This window comes from Octopus sinensis, linkage group LG23 (assembly GCF_006345805.1).
Source record: "Octopus sinensis linkage group LG23, ASM634580v1, whole genome shotgun sequence".
In the NCBI taxonomy this organism is placed as follows: Eukaryota; Metazoa; Mollusca; class Cephalopoda; order Octopoda; family Octopodidae; genus Octopus; species Octopus sinensis.
The window spans coordinates 15,792,461-15,810,313 of record NC_043019.1 but is presented as its reverse complement, the minus strand read 5'-3'; the positions used below and the strand labels follow the sequence as shown (position 1 = coordinate 15,810,313).

General features: G+C 37.7%; 1 protein-coding gene across 3 annotated transcripts in view; it reads left to right on the top strand.

Annotated features, from left to right (window-relative positions):
* Positions 1 to 15,649, top strand: part of LOC115223482 (protogenin-like) — a 160,036-nt gene extending 144,387 nt beyond the window's left edge. For 2 of the 3 annotated variants that reach the window (XM_029794084.2, XM_029794083.2), the window contains 6 exons: positions 2,491 to 2,658; positions 4,596 to 4,763; positions 6,125 to 6,227; positions 6,707 to 6,857; positions 9,272 to 9,526; positions 14,422 to 15,649. In XM_029794084.2, the coding sequence (XP_029649944.1) occupies positions 2,491 to 2,658; positions 4,596 to 4,763; positions 6,125 to 6,227; positions 6,707 to 6,857; positions 9,272 to 9,526; positions 14,422 to 15,375 (1,799 nt within the window). In that variant the 3' untranslated portion in view covers positions 15,376 to 15,649. The remainder of the gene's footprint in view (positions 1 to 2,490; positions 2,659 to 4,595; positions 4,764 to 6,124; positions 6,228 to 6,706; positions 6,858 to 9,271; positions 9,527 to 14,421) is intronic. The other variant, XM_029794085.2, reaches the window with a different exon arrangement.
* The last annotated feature ends 2,204 nt before the right edge of the window (positions 15,650 to 17,853 follow it).

The following is a 17,853-nucleotide window of genomic DNA, read 5'->3' as shown; positions in this document are numbered from 1 at the left end:
TAATCAACTAGCCCCTCTCTTTCCCATATGCCTTAATTTGAAACATTATTGTAATATTGATAATCACAATGTCTTTAGATGTTACACTTTCAAAGGGAAGTGACTTGTCCTATCTCCGATTGTTATTCTTATTGTTGGCAGACAGCAATGAAGTGGGAGAGAGGATGAGTGTTTGTAGACAAAAGATGATAATGGACCATGAGAGAAAGGCAATAAAAGTGAGGAGGAAAGACTAATATTTATTATGTAGTTACTAGCACAATCAGTTATCTAATTTTTCAGAGGCCTCAAAACAGATAGTTTGGCTCATTGTTAAGAAAATGTATAAAATGTAAGATTTCTATGAGCCCAGCAAGTTAATCTTGTCTTTTAGTTTAGACAAGGGGTGACAGCCACCACACTTTGTTACTGAGAGCTGAGGATTATGGCCTAGTCACCTGACTTTACCTGTATGGAACAGAAAGTACACATGCACACACACACACACTCATACAACTACAGACCAGTTCAAGCTAATTATTACATACATACATGCTTCTATATAGCTATACCCTTGCATATCATGGACTCTTCCATTGTTAGATGACATATGAAGGTTTGGTTATTTCTTGCCAAACAACCTCACGTGATTTGTTTGTAGTGATGAAATGTTTGTGTTCACATAAGCTCACTCTTGCCATCAAATTGTCATTACCTGTACAGGTGCACCATGGGCCACATGTCAGATGATGAAATGATCGCAGAGGAACGTGAAAGGAATTGCTTTGCTCTAGAACACAATGCAACACCCTAACCATGCATCTTCACTGTGCATATATATATATATATATATATATATATGCAGGGGTATATCTATGCACATACACACACACGTTCTCTTCCTCAATTTTTGAACCAAATTATTCATTCTTAAAACTTTTATTTTTATTTTGGTTTCTGGAAAGTTTTATTTTGTGTGTTTTTGTTTTTCTGGGTTTTTATTTATATTTATAGCTCCCTGTTCTCACCCACCCCACCTCTCACCAAATTCTTTATAAATTTCTTAACTCGGGTTATTACGTGTTGATATTTACAGCACTCTTGTACACTAAGCATGCCACACTCTAACGTGTGCAGGAGTGGGAGGGAGGGTTGATGGTGGGGAAGTGGGCAGGAATGGTTTGGAATGTTCCATGTGCATACACACACACACACACACACACACACACACACAAATAAATAACAATTATATGCACAACATATGAATACCATGACACTATATGTATGTGTATGTATATACACAAAGAAAAAATTATGGAATATTTGAGATGATAAAATTAAATTTAAAAAATTGGCTTTTTTATTTTGAATTGAGATTTTCACAGATTTTGATTAATTAATATGTTCATTTGATATTTGGAACTAACATTGGGTTAATGAGTGGATTGTTACTTTGGCAATATCTGTTAGTTGTTAACCAATTGCTTAAACTAAAGCAAAACAAAAAAAATCCTTAATTCCCTCCCTCCTTCCCATCCTAAACCCTAAAAGCTTTTGGAATTTTGCTCCCCCCCCCCTTCCCGCTGCCATCAGTTTATTTATTGTATTTTTTGAAGAGTGAAATTATTCCTAGGTTAATCACCAGAAAATAGTTTTATTTCCTAAATTACAAGGAAGTCTCTATAGGGGTTAGAACATTACATGTTAGAAATAACAGCTAAATCTCCTTAATTATCACACTGTACTATTTGTCTCCAAAAAGAAGGAAACAAGACAGTGGATGATGCAATCTTGTGTCCCATTAAAAAAAAATATGGTCACATATAGAGTATCTTTTGAATCATAGATCTACAAGACCAGGATTGACCTGGGGTTAAACAACAACTAAAGTGACTTTAAAAAATGTGGAAACCTCATCGGTATGATAATTTCAGTTGACGTTTTTGTAATATTTTTTTAGTGTGAATAAAGTTTCTACCACAAATTTATTTACACAGGGTTGCTTTTTTTTCACTTTCATTTTTTGAATTTCATTCCTTTCTATGTTGCATGTTCTACTTTGAATCATTAACTCAACCATATCTCTCTTTCTTCCTCTCTCTCTCTCTCTCTCTCTCTCTCTCTCTCTCTCTCTACCACCACCACCTCTTCTGCCACAATCATCTTTGTCATCCTCAATAACAGACTTTCAGATTTGTATTCCAGCTGGATTATCTCTGTTATTTATTACTACTAACAAATCATTTTTCTTAACTTTCAGCAAATGCCTCTAAAAGATTTGATCCTCTTATCACCGCACCTCCATATTCCACTGTTATACATTTATATATTTTTTCTCATTTAGCTCAAATTTTTTTTCTAAGTTTTTCACCTGCTTCTCCACTAACCAATCCCAAAATACACTTGAGTTTCTTTAAATTGTTTTGTTCTTACCATTTCATCTACAAATGTGTTTGTATTTATTTGATTTTCACCTATTTATTCTGGAATCTCAAAATCTTACCATTTCAGTTCCTTCAATGCCAACCAAAGTCAACTGGCTGCCGGTGGGGGCAGGTAAAGTGAAGGTGGAGTGGGCACCGCCCATCAAGTCCAACGGTGTTGTACTGACGTACACAATTTTGTACAGCATCGATAAACAATCTCCGATCTCATCATGGGTTCAAGTTGTTCAGAATGGTGAGTATTCTTTAGAGTACATTGTGATTGCACCCTTTCTCCTTCTTCTCCTCCCCTGCCTCCACTTCATTGATAATTCTTACATTAACCCCTTAGCATTCACATTCCCTCTCCTAAATGCAAGTAGCCATGTGGTTCCTAAGAACCTGTGTTATCCCAACCCCCTCCTATCATACCTTGTCCCCCATGTAGCAAAAGAGATGCCCCCCTCCTCATGTAAACTGTATGGCAACCTCTCTAGTGCTGTGTGCTCACAAAAAAGCACCCAGCAGACACAGTAAAATGGTTGGTGTTAGAAGGGCATCTAGCTGTAGAGAAACCATACCAAAGTATCAAAGTATATACTTGGGCACTTTGCTGTCTTTGGACCCATCAGATCATGTTAAACTGGCCAACTCATGCCAACATGGAACAAGGATGTTAAGTGATGATGATTACTCTGTCGAATGTATTATGCTGTTGACCAGACAGTCAGATGCTGGTCACAATACACTTCCTATTCTGTCTTGATTGTGCTATCCTTTTCAATCTTGGCCCAAATTGCTTGACTAAATCATCTTTCCATCATCAAGGAGACCTTCCAAGTGGCCTTTTCTGATTTCTTGGATACTGCTTGCCAACTGCACAGGTCCATCTGATGTCTGAGAACCTTGCAGCAGGTCCAGTCCTGGAGAACTTATATTTTGGGTACTCTGTGATCACATTGTCCACTCTACTCCCTTCTCAAATTAACTCATTTCAGATACGCTCCCTTCATAATATTAATGTAATGCTTATTTATTCAGTGTGTTTTGACTCATGAGAGGGGAGTGAGTATAATATTATTTTTGTGTATTTCAAAAGTTGGGGGTTATTCAGTACATTGACCCCAGTTCTCAACCTCAAAAGGATGAAAAGCAAAGTTGAACTCGGCAAGCCACGCAAAATGCTTAGCAGCATTTCATCCATCTTTACATTCTAACAATTCTGCCAACTTGCTGCTTTAACTGGAAGAAATATTACAAAATATTTTTATCTAACAGTTCTGCCATCACAGCTCTACAATTAATGATTTGGACACAAGGCTAGTAATTTTGAGGGGAGGGTTTAGTACTTTATCTTATAAGCCCTGAAGGGATGAAAGGCTAAGTTGATCTTTGCAGGATTTGAACTCTGAATGTAAAGAGCCACAACAAATACTGCCGAGCATTTTTTTTCTGACATTCTAGCAATTTTTCCAGCTATCTACCTTAATAATTATTTCAGATTTTGGCACAAGGCCAGCAGTTTTAGTGATTAAGGGCAAGTCACTTACTAAGCCCCAGTACTTATACTTTATTTTATCAAATTCAGAAGGACGAGGGGCAATGTTGACCTCAGCAGGATTTGAACTCAAGAGTGTAAAGAGTCAGAGAAAAGCTGCTGAGCATTTTATCCAACACACTAACAATTCTGATAGCTTACTGCTTTCACCTTGGTGGTAGTAGTCATGATAATAATAATAATAATGATGGTTTCAAATTTTGACACAAGGCCAGCAATTTTGGGGAAGTGGGTAAGTCCATGACATCCACTCCAGTGCTCAGTTGGTGCTTATTTTATCTATCTTGAAAGAATAAAAGGCAAAATCAACCTCAGCAGAATTTGAACTCTGAATATAGAGGTGCATGAAATGCTGTTTGGCATTTTACCCAGCATGCCAACAATTCTAACAGCTTGCTGCCTTCACCTTGATGGTTGTGGTGGCGGTGGTAATAGTTTTTTTAAATTTTTTTTATTAAATCTTTCAATGTTCTAATTCTACCTGCCCACTGAATTTGTAATAATAGTTATATAATTATAATGATTCTTTCCAATATGAGAATGAGGCCTGAAATTTGAGCGATGGGGTGGGATAGTAATAATGCCAAGTTGACTGTGGTTTATTATATCTGTGCCTGCTTTTTTTTGTTAATTAGGTTCGATGACATCATTGACTTTAGAAAAACTACTGAGCAAAATTTATTACATGAAGATGTGGGCCAACACTACTGCAGGGAAAGGCTCAAGCACTAAAGTCATTATAATCGATATAACATCCAGTCCTGACCCAACAGCATCTGTGGCAGTACCACCTAACACCACTGGTAAGTATTCCATTACTGTCTTTGTTGCTGCTGCTAGTTTTATTTCTGCTTGTCTTGTTAGGTAAGAGATTTGGAAGGAAAAGCTTTTTTTATACCAAAATTATACCCTGTAAAATATGGTAAATGATAGTTATATCTCTCTCTATATAAACGGCAGTTTGTCTGTCTGTGTGTCTGTCAGGTTGTACCCTCACTCTGACCACGGCTTTCAGCCGATTCTGATGAAACTTGACACACACATAGCCCAATGTCATAATTCAAAACTAACGCAGCGAAAATTTTGAAAAGTTCTCCCAGTTCTGAAAAAAATCGATAAATTCAACATGGGGTCAAGAATCTAAGCTTTTTATATGCAACACATTTTCTGTCTAGGGGACACAACTCAACAGCTAGGGACAGCTAGGAACATCGTATACACAGAAGTATTCGAGTGAAGAGAAGACATTGCAACCTACACATGCGCCTTCGTTCCCTAGAGGGAAAGGACTAGATTGGGATTAGTCGTTGCCTACTAGGGGCTCTTACATACCTGGGAAACGCCGGGCTATGCTGCTAGTATATATATAAATTTATCCTTGTCTGTCATGGGTGTTTGGTTCTAGAAAAACATGTGGACTGAATCATAGCTAAATGAACAAGAGAAAATTAGGGGGAAGTGGATTTCATTCCAAGACCCCAAGTTGTCTTTAGCATTGTAAATAGTTGCTGAGACAAACTTTTGCAGTCTAGCCAGAACCTTCAACTGGTTGCCAACTAGTGTTTATCACTGCTCAGTTTGTGATTAAGCATAACCAGTTGACAGAGTTCACAATTAGCATACCATGATATCTTAAATCAGTTATGAATGAATTTAGTGATAAACAAGAATATATGTATATATATGTATAGCTTATATTGTATAAACATGAAAACAAAAATTCCTCAGTAATTAAGAGCCCAATGCAAATAAATTGTTTTTTGATGATGAACATAACACAATATTCCCGATACCTTGGGTAACCACAGCTTTTAATCTAATTTAAATTAATTAAATCTGTGTCATAATTATTTAATTATGCATTTGATCATGTTCATCTTAAAGATACAGCTGTTGAACTCCACTTATGAACTAATTAACTATACACCTATATCCTTGACGTTTTGCCTGAGGTCAACAGTGAAGGCGCAGACTTCTGCTGATTAGCTTTCCCCATCTGTGATAATCCTGTCAATGTTTTCTTGACATATTAAACCAAACATAACATTATCCTAGACTCTTCCTTTCCATTTTCTAAGACAATAAGATGTGATTCTATGACTATTTGGCATCTGTTCCTAGCAGGTTGGGGTTTCAACATTCTTTCTTTTGCTCGTTTGTGTAGCCTCCAGTCATGGTTTCACAACATCCCATGCTGGGATCATCATTGGTGCCGTTCTCGTAATCTGCATCCTCATCACCATCTTCATTGGATGTTTCCAACACAGGTAAGAAGTAAATGCACATATTAGTTTTATGTCTTGTTACAAAAAAAATGTTTAGTCTTGAGTGGATGTTTTGAGTGTCTGAGGTTGTCTTCATCTCTCAACCTTGGTTAACTACTGGATGTCTTGCTGACAAACAGGTACCTCCCATAGTTTTGGTTTGTTTAATACATTGGTTCTCAATCATTTTTTGCCTTTGGACTTCCTTGTTTTTTTATTTTACTTTAGTGGACTCTCGTAACCATTCCATGTTTAAAAAATCTTATATTTTTACAATGAAATATTATTAGGGATTGTATTAAATTCTTGAAATATTTTGTGTTAAAGTATAAACCAATTTATTGCACCAAAATTTTGATAACAAAATCTTATGTGGAATCTGTTTGAGAACCACTAGTTTAATTATGTAGTTTGACAATGTCTTAATTATTTAGTTGTTGATTAAACTTTACTTTCTCTTCCACCCCACCCCTCTCTCATAGATGGTGCAAAAGACAGAATCTGGCCCTTGATAGTCATATCAGAAGCAACGGCCACGGACCAAATCACACCAATTTGACTGGAATGCATGAACTGGAATCTCGAACTCCTATGCTTATCCGACTCTCAGAAAATGAGAATTCTGATGCAAAGGTAAGCAAGCTTTGACAAGTTTAGAAAACACTTCTGCCATTGTGTTTTAAATATTAACAAACTGGACAGTTATTTCATCAATTCGTATTGCCTGTAAATGTTTTTTCATCTTTTGCTTTAGTGGAAATATTGCTTTTTGTAGTTGCAGTTGTTGTTTTTGTTGTTGTTCACCAGTCCCTCCATGCATGACCATCCATCCATCTTTGTCCACTAAGCCAGAGTTTGAGGTGTCAGCATCCCCCCCACCCTTGTTGCTTGTCATGCCATTTTCCTGCTCACTTTTATTCCATGTACAAGTTAGACAGAACAGCTCCCTCACACACTTCTGATAGGTTGTGTGGATATATAAATTTGTAGTGCAATATATGAATTCATAGAATCTTGTGGATATCACAGAAAGCTTCTCTACTGGACCTGGCTAGCAGACCACATAGTAATCCAATACAGAGGAGTATAATGTAGAGTTCCATACAGCTGAAATCTAGGAGATCCAGTCTATGAAATTATTTCAAGAGGAGTATTTATTTATATTACATAAAGAATAATTTTGTATGTATATGCAGAGTTGATGATTTGGTGATCTGGTAATCTGAAGAGCAAGCCTTCTGCATCTGCATTGATTTGTCAATGCACAATTGTACTGTGCAATATGTAGCGTGCATACTGGTGTAGACATGTAAAATAATTGATTATACACTGAAATAACTGGTACATGAAAAAGGTTGTGAAACAGCTGTAATCCTACGGATATCCAGTGGTTAAATAAATATATTCACTGAACTTACCTCTTAACTTTTTATGGTGGATATATGGCATTAGGAAGGGCACCCAGGTGTAAAGATCATGCCCAGACCAAACATTAGAGCTCAGTGCAGTCGTCCTTTGGTTTCTTGGTTCCAGTTGAACCATCCAAACCATTCTAGCTCAGAGAAATCAGTGTTAAACAATGATGAATAACTATTTAGTTTTTGTGAGTTTTCCTTTGTCTTCAAATTGCTCCTCTCACTTTGAATAAACATGTAGTGGTGGGTGGTAGTTTCTATACTCTCTCTCTCTCTCACACCATTCACTGCAATGTTAGTGGGGGTGGGATAGTAGAATCATCTCATCTTCTTCCATTAATTAAATTAAGACAGATTAACTTTTCACCTTTTTTTTTACTTGTTTCCTCCTACCTTCAATAGTCTTTACAGGGTCTTGAAAAGGGCATAGGTGCTACCCTTTCTCCTTTGACTGAACCATAAATAAAAGAAATTGATGGAAATTTTATAATTTTTGAAACACTATATGATATATATCTTTATATATTTTATGCCTAGCCTATTTGCAATAGCACTCTAGTACTGGTGCTGGTGCCCCTCCCCCAACACTACAGATGATGCCACATAAAAAACACCTGGTACATTCTGTAAAGTGATAGGCATTGTGAAGGGCATCCAGCTGTAGAAACCATGCCAAGACAGATGGTGGAAAATGGTGCAACCTCTGGCCTTGTCAAACTGTTCAATCTTTGCCAGCATTGAAAATTTATGTTAAATTATTGTGAGAGCAAGAATGGAGCTGATAGTATTACATTTAATCCTTCATTATGATTGTTCCAACAATACATGGCTTAGACACATCATGAATATCGATGATTATGTAGTATTGCAACACATGCTTTGCAATCCATGTTCATCTCGTTAGATAATTCACTCGAATTTCTAAATCCTCTTTTAATGTGTATGGTGTGTGATTATGTATATCATTATCTTCTTCATCAGCTTCTTCATTGCCAGTTCACATTCCAGTACAGTGTCTCACCCTGATATTGTGATCCTTCATCCTATCTGACATACAGCAAAAGGAAACCACCAGACCTCACTGTTTTTCTTGGATGGATACCCTTCCTTATTGCCATTCAATCTGAGACCTCATGAATTGAGTGCAACCCTAGAAGTGGTGTGTGCCAGCAGCATACCATTATATATATTGTGCTTTCATTGATCATATTTGCCCCAATATGGCTGGTACTTATTTTATTGATCTGGTTATTGAATAGCAGACTTAACCTGTTGAAATAACAGGGTCTAATTCAAAGTACTATTTTGCACCATTATGCACACCCCGCTCTCTCTCAAATTTCAATGGGAAGGCATTTGGAGACACAAGGCTGCACAAATTTATATATGTACACACACATACACACAATAGATGTTTAAACCTTCATCACTAGCACCATCACGTTGCCCTAGTATCCTTCTGTCTTTCACTGTGACGAGCACAAATGAAAACTTATAATCTAAATAATGTTTCCACCCTGCTCTCTCTCTCTCTCTATCTGCCTCTCTTTCTCTCTCTCTCTTCCTCCCTCTCGACTGTTACACTGGCTTCCGTCATTTCTCTCGTCAACGTTTACTGTTTGTATTTTGTAGGGTGGAGGGCACTTGATGTTTACTTCTAGCGGAACACCAATTAATGGTTACCGAGTCTCCAGTGGTTTAAACGGTCACATTCCTAACGGCCACACGACCAGTTTTATAGCTACGTGTCTGGACAAGGGCCTGACTGGCGACAGTGGGTGTGTCAGTGTTGACAGTGGAGTTGGTGGTGGAGTAGCAGGGGATAACGACACCCACCACAGCCCTAACGATGCTGACGACACCAAAGAACGTGGTGAAGAATCGCAGGTAAATCGCACCCAAACCGTTACATTATAAAACTAAAAAAAATAATAATAATAATATAAAAATGAACTCAAACATTTTAGTTAACCTAGCTTGTCTCCCTTCCCTCACTTCGTTCATTACCACCGATGGTAACACTGTATCGCAATGCTGATTCTATCTCTTTCTCTTCTTCATCCCTCTCTCTCTCTCTCTCATGTTTCTCTTTTTTGTTCTTTTCTATCTTTATTTTCATGGGTTTTTTTTCCATGTTTCTTTTTTTAAAACAATAGCGACTAAGTACCAGGCTTTACAAAAAAAAATGTACAATGTTTGATTCGTTCAACTAAAATTCTTCAAGGCAGTGCCCCAGCTTGGCTGCAGTCCAATGACTGAAACAAGCAAAATATAAATGATGAATTCAAGATAATCCATATTATTTTTTTTCCTTCTGTGTGCTTCTGTAAACCAAATCTACTCACAATATTTTGGGCATCCCAGAGCTACTGTAGAAGATGCCTCATGGAACTGAACCTGAAAACATAGCTGGGAAGCAAACTTAACCACAGAGCAACTCTCGTGCCTGTTACCTCGAACCACTTTCTGTTTTGTTGTTGTTTAGTACATAGATCAGCCATGATCACCTAATCACTCTCTCCAGTATTACACACACAAATATGTGTATTATCAAGTGTGTCACTCTTTTACTAAGATTGTAGCATATAATTTGATGGAGAATTTATTTTGCTATTTAAGTTGAAGGACTACATCATGGCTTGTTCATTGACTTGTCACAGCTGGTTTTTACCATGTGATTCATCTAGTACTAAAATCCTCTGTGATAAACTGTTGTCTATGCGAGGGGACAAGGAGCTGGGTGGCACCTTGGGTTAGTCTCTACTTTGACCTCAGCTGACCAAAGACTTGTGAGTGGATTTGGGAGAGTAGAAACACTGCCAAACCAGACTGGAGCCTGGTGCAGCCTCCTGGCTTCCCAGACCCCGGTTGAACCATCCAATCCATGCTAGCATGGAAAACGGACGTTAAACGATGATGATGAAATTGAAGGAAGTCCATGATAGTCACACCCAAAAGTCACCGTCATACAAGCGGTGTCATTCTTTTCCAGTGTCATAGAACCAGGTTTAGCGTCTCCTAATTAAGGATAGCCAGTGAGAAGAGAGCTCTGTTGTTTTGTTAGGTTTGTTGATCATTGAGTGACGAGTAGATTAATAGAATTTATTTAATCTAGCGATTTGTAGGGCCTAACCCTTTCACAACCATATTTCTAATAAAATACGCTGCCTATTACTGCTTAAATTATTTTGAAAATAATCGGGAATTTAAGAGAAGCCCGTAAAATAATTAATATTTTAGACATAAGCAAAAAGTGTTCTATCAGAGAATCAGAATTGATCTCAGGCTGTTTGATATTGAAAGGATTGATAAAGTTTCAGTCCCTGCTTAATCCATAACCTAACTTGCTTTCAATAATCTCTTCCAATATTTGCTTGTTTTTTTTCTCTCTCTATGCTCTGTTTTTCTTATTCTTTTTTTTTTTCTCTCTGTCCATCTAATTTATCTACTTTGTGTTTGTTTATTCTGCCATCTAAATTAACAATAACAATAATTATATATATATATATATATATCGTATCTGTTATTTTTATGTGGAATTATATGTCAAAACAAATTAATATAAATCAAAACTGGATTATTCAGTACTTTTTAGTAGAGTATTATATATTAATTTTCACAAGGGAAAAGTTGAAAGGGTCTTTGAAGTTTCCATTTACCAGCTGTCATCATTACTGTCTTGTAAAAGTTGATAATTATGCAATCCACTAAAGACCACCCACACAAATGCATACATGCATACAACCATTTATATCCTAGTAATTAGTAGTTAAACAGTGTGAGCTTTTATGCTTTGATTGCTAACAACACTATATTACTACTCTATTAACGATATACTATTGCTACACTATTAACATTATTAACAACTTTGTCACAAAATTAACATTTACTGTTCAATTCAGTTTCTGTGTAAATTTTATATTTAAACTTTGTGTATGCCATGTTTTCTATCAGTTGTGACCATTGTCCGGGGGAAGAGGGTGGTCTGTATAATGTCTGGTTGTAATTGTGGTCATTGTTGTTCGTGTTGTTGTCATTGTTTTGTTTTCGTTGTTGTTTATGTCATTGTTGTTGCTGTTGTCATGGTTGTTGTCATTGTTATCTGCCTCCTCCCCCCTCCAGAGCATCCTCATACCCCTCAATATTCACTCACAGATTTCTTCCACATCTACCACAAAAGCTTCTACATGGTTACTTGATATGCTAAAAATAGTGGATAAATCTCCCCTTTCAAAAAAGGAAAGGCAATTTACTGTAGTCTTATTCATTAATTTTTTTCCCCATTCTTTTACTTGTTTCAGTCATTTGAATGCAGCCATGCTGGAGCAATGCCTTGAAGGGTTTTAGTTGAACAAATCAACCCCAGGACTTATTTTTTAAGCCTAGTACTTATTCTATCGGTCTCTTTTGCCCAAGGTGCCACACAGTGGGACTGAACCCAGAACCATATGTTTGAGAAAAAAGATTATAGGCATTCCAGCAGTGACCATCCCACGTGTATGAGTTTATAATCTGTGACAACAGTGGTCAGTTAACAGAATTGTTAGTGCAGTGGATAGTCATTTGCAATTTTTTATCTTTTACTTCTTTCAGTCATTACTGTGTGGCCATGTTGGGGCACTGCCTTGAAGACGTTTTAGTCAAATGAAACTGATTCCTTACTTTTATTTTTTTAAGCCTGGTATTTATTCTATTGGTTTAAACTGTTAGGTTAAGGGGATGTAAACACAGCAACACTCGTTTTCAATCACAAAGGGAAACACACACACACTCACACACGTGTGTGTGTGTCTCTATATATGTATATCTTTATACTAATAATCTATAAGATAAATTGGACATGGGCGATCGTTGTATTCTTTCTTGTCTTGAGGTTCACAGCCAAACGGCAGAGTGGATTCACATGAAAAATGGCACATATGTGGTGACGGGTGCATAGATTGGAATGCACTTTGTATTTTTTTCCTAGCCCCCATAGTTACCGAGAAAATCAATTAAAACTTTTCTAATGGAATTCTCTTGTTTGTTCCACCATTAAAAGAACTAGTTGCTCACACAGCCAGCATATACCATTTCGCTAGCAACAAGGGGGGTACAGGATGACAGTGAGCCAAAACTTTCGCTAAGCTGTCTCTCTTCTTTCACCTCTTTGTGGGGTTAATAATTGTAATCTTTAGTTACAGTTTCTCATTCAAACTACATAATAGACAGAATTGTCGGATTAAGATAGTAGGGTATTTTGAGGGAGATTTGCTGCAATTTCTACCAGGTCTAGCTACCATGTAGGGGTCTGAACTTAATTTTCATTCATATATTTGCATTTCAAAAATTTAACATAGTGTTTTCCATAAATCAACTATAAAAATTTTATACAATGACCTCAAATTTTCTATGTATGTGTGTGTACCTTAAAAGACGTCAATCATCACGACACAAACCTTCACTCACTCACACTCTCTCTTTCTCACCCTCTTTCTCTCTCACATACACACGGGCAAGCGCACACACACGTCCATTTCATATATCTTCTTTCAATTTCTGTTCTCTGCAAATAAAATTTTTACAGATACAACTGCTTACAAAAATAATTTCTTTCTATTTTCATAATTAAATCAATGTTTTAATGATTAGACAGAGGCCCGATAGAAATAACTCTCAGAAACAGACTACGTACAGATTTGTTCTTCACAACTCCTGAAGCAGTTTTCTGATGGGGTGGGGTGGGGGGATCAGGGAATTTTCATACAGCTAGAGGCTCCAATCAAAACCGGGGACCTAAACTGATAAGGTTGAGTAATGCTGTTATACATTGTCTAACTGAAAATGATCACAGCCACATCATCCAAACAGACTGGGTGAAACTGGACTTAGCTGCTAGTATATATATATGCATGTATCATTATAATATATATATATATATCTTTATAATATATAGAAGTGGCTGTGTGGTAAGTAGCTTCTTTACCAACCACATGGTTCCGGGTTCAGTCCCACTGCGTGGCACCTTGGCCCAACCAAAGCCTTGTGAGTGGATTTGGCAGACGGAAACTAAAAGAAGCCTGTTGTATATATGTATGTGAAGGCGCATGGCTCAGTGGTTAGAGCCTCGAGTTTACGATCGTGAGGCTGTGAGTTCAAATCCTGGACTGGGCTGCGTGTTGTGTTCTTGAGCAAGACTCTTTATTTCACGTTGCTCCAGTTCACTCATCTGTAGAAATGAGTTGCGACATTACAGGTGCCAAGCTGTATCAACCTTTACCTTTCCCTTGAATAACACTGGTGGCATGGAGAGGGAAGGCCGGTATGCATGGACGACTGCTGGTCATCCATAAAACAATCTTGCCCAGACTTGTGTCCGGGAGGGTAACTTTTTAGATGCAATCCCATGGTCAATTATGACCGAAGGAGGTCTCAGCATACATGTATATATCTTTATAATATATATATATATATATGATGAGCTTCTTTCAGTTTCTGTCTACCAGGTCCACTTACAAGGCCTTGGTTGGCCTGAGGCTATAATGGAAGACACTTGCCCAAAGTACCATGCAATGGGACTGGACCTGGAACCATGCAATGGGACTGGACCTGGAACCATGTGGTTGGGAAGCAAACATCTTACTACACCATACCTGTGGTTATTTGTTTTAAAAAAATATTGGTCTGTTAAATGATGAGTCTGTGAGATGAAATTGAGTATTGTTATGGTCCTTAAAACACATTAGCATCTTAACAATGTTGCTCTCTAACTCATTTTCTTTTTCTTGTTTTTTTTTCAACAGGGTATGGAACAAACGGAGCCCCTTTTGTCGAAAAGAGGGAAACCTGAAAGTCAATCGGAACAGTCTACCTCGCAAGCTCCAAACCAAGATGACACGGGAGATGTGAAGTCCAGCTCTGATGCTGCTGATACAGGGACCACCAACGGGCCCTCGTTATCAGCCACAGATCCTGGCACAACGATATCACCTCCTTGTGAACAAACTGCAAATGTAACGCAGGATGGTGCACCGAGCACGGGCAACGTGCACCCACACACTCAATCAAATGTCCCCTCGAAACATGTGACTGAAGATGGAGGATGTAACACTGGCAGGGTAACTGATGCAGGCTGTCCCAGTAACGAGAACGGCCTCGATGCATCGGTGGAATCTCCTACAGACAGCACACCAATCACTCCTCGTGCTGGAACTCATGTTGAGCACGACCAACCGGGGAAATCTAACAGAAACCAATATCTTACTTCTACCTCAAATTCTCTCCTACCACACACTGACCTCGGGGTCTCATCCACAAACATTAATGTACCTCCTCCTCCTCCGTCGTCGACGATACCGACCACCAACACTAATAATACAACTACTAGCTCAACAGGCATTGTTAATAATAATTCGACAAGCTCCTACACCCCAACAACCTCTGACACCCCGTGTGTCGATTCTGCACCAAACTGCAGCCATACCTCACTAAAGTCATCACATCCACAACAGAGTCCTCAGGAAGTTTACAGTAAAATTTCTAACAATCCATTGTTAGCCAGCCACAGCAATCTTCCTCCCAACAGCAGTGTTCTTGGATACAAAGCAACAGTTCAAAGTTCCGACGAGAACCACCACCATTATCAACCACAGAGACCATTACCGACAGACCAACAGCGCCCTCTACTGCTTGACTCCAGCAGTGTGTGTGCTAGACCAACAATCTTGGCAGGCAATTTAGAGTTAGACATAGTGTAAAACTTTAGAACAGTTAGCTTGTTTGTCCCATCAACTCTTGGGTCCCTCTTTCACGTGGAAGTTGGTCCCTTAATGCCTTTTCTTCAAGGGTAAACAAACCAACCCTCTCCAACAGATGCGGGTATTTTTTCAGAAATTTTTTCTCTCCCTCTCTCTCTCTCTTACTTTCTCTCCCTCTCTCTCTCTTGTATATGTGTATATTATTCAAACCATAAAATCACTCCTCCTTTTTAAAAGGAATGCTGAAAAGAATAAAAAGATTTAAAAGAAAAAGGAAAAAAAAAAATGACAGCTGGACAGACGGACAGACACAGACAAAGGAAAAAAATTTTTTTTGTTTTGAATTTATCAAAGAAAAAGTAAAAAGAAAAATAGAAGGATAGAAAGAAAAAAAGAGAAAAAACAAACGAAACTCCTAAACAAATCATTGTTTTTAATGAAAAAAAAAAACGAGTTCATTTAAAAAAAAATTTAAACAAAAAGAGACAAATTTTACCTCGAAATCAGATAGAAGGAAAGAAGACATAAGAAACGAAAAAAAAAAACTTGTCCAGTCAGAGAATGGGGGAGGGGTGGGTGTCTCAGAAAAAAGGGGGGGTGGGGAACGTAGACCACAGCGCTAAAAAATAATGAGAAAGAAAATAATTTAAAAACACAACCAAAAAAAATCAGTTTAAAAAAAAAAAGCCACTGCAGCCAAGCTAGCCAGCTTCATTCACATCTAATGTTTAAAACATCGTATCACTCATCAATCATTATTCAGATTTCTTTGTTAATTGGGTATTTTCTGTTTGTTTGTTTATCTGCGACATTGTTTTTTGTGTTTATTTTTTGTTCATGATTATTATTATTATTATTATTTTACATTCTTCCGAATTTTTTTTTCGTTTTGGTTTTAGGTTTTTTGGGGGAGGGGGGTACTTTTCCTGCTCATCTTTTATTTTTTTTTTTCTGTTTATTCGTGGTTTCCAATGGAAAGGCCTTTCTTCACAATTTGTTTCTTTGTTATACTTTCTGAGTCATTGTGCATTCTCTCTCTCTCTCTCTCTCTCCCCACACCTTTTTGTGTGTGTGTTTTTGTCTCTCTGTCCCCTTTCCCACCCTACCCATCCCTAATCGGAACCATCAACATTCACATCTGTCACAAACCACCTCCCATTTTGCTTCATTTCTATATGTTGGTTTTGTATGGGTGTGTATATGTAGGTGTATGCTTACACACACCTTATATATATATATATATATATATATATATATGTATGTATGTATACACACTCATACATGTGCAGATTGTTCAGCAAGAAATGTCTGAACTTCATTTGTCATCTACGACAGCAGAGTCCACCATACGCACACACATGCACACACACACACGTGTGTGTGTGTACTAAGCCATCCAACATTTTAGAGCCACAGTTAGTTATCTCCCCCTAACGAAGCCCTCTCCTGGCCATGACCCTCCCTCCTCCTCTCCCGGCCAATAACTCGAACCACTACAGCCATCAACACTACCACCATCGCCACAGCTACTAACAAGCACAACACTCAGTCAGTATCCATATTTGCTTTTTTTAAAAAAAAAGATAACGAAAATAATTCTACACATTGGCAGGAAAACAAAAACAAAAAAAATGGTAATGTGGTAAAATGGTGTCTCAATGTTGTTTGTTTTTTTTTGGTTTTTCTTCCCCCTCTTATATAGTTGACTCGTTTCAGTCGTTAGACTGTGGCCAAGCTGGGGCACCATCTTGATGGGGGTTTTAGTCGAACAAATCAACCCCTGTAACTTTTTTTTTTTTTTTTGTTCATTTTTAAATCTGATACTTATTCTATCGGTCTCTTTTGCCGAACCACTAAGAGGATGTAAACAAACCAACACCAGTTGTCTAGTGGCGGATGTGCGGGTGAAAGTGTGTGTGCACAAGAGAGAGAGTGAGTTAGCCAATGTAAGGATTACCAATGATCCTTTTCCAGGCCTTCACGACTGGTGCAAGGGTGGCAGGAAGTTATACTTTGGCCCCAGAGACATGGCTTAAAAGCTTACAACAGAGTTGACTCCTAAAGGTACCCAGGGTATGATGGTGATGATGAATTAGGCAAGTGATTAAATTTATATGGGTGTGTGTGTGTGCATATATATATATGTGTATGCATACAAGTGCATATGTATATATGCGTGTGTGTGTGTGCATGTTTAAATGTATATTATTTATATCAAGCCATTTGTCCCATTTTATGAAGGGGGATTTCTTCACACTTTCCAAATTCCTCATTTACCATTTTCCTCATGCCATTTTTCAAGAGATTATATGAAACAAACACCTCTGTGTATCTGTATACACAGAAACATGCACACACACACACACACACACATACATACCCTTTACTACGGACACGGCATCGTTCCTTAACTACCTCGAATTTTGAAAACTTGGTCAGAACATTCCTAGTTTCTACACATTCTTTTATTAATTATTT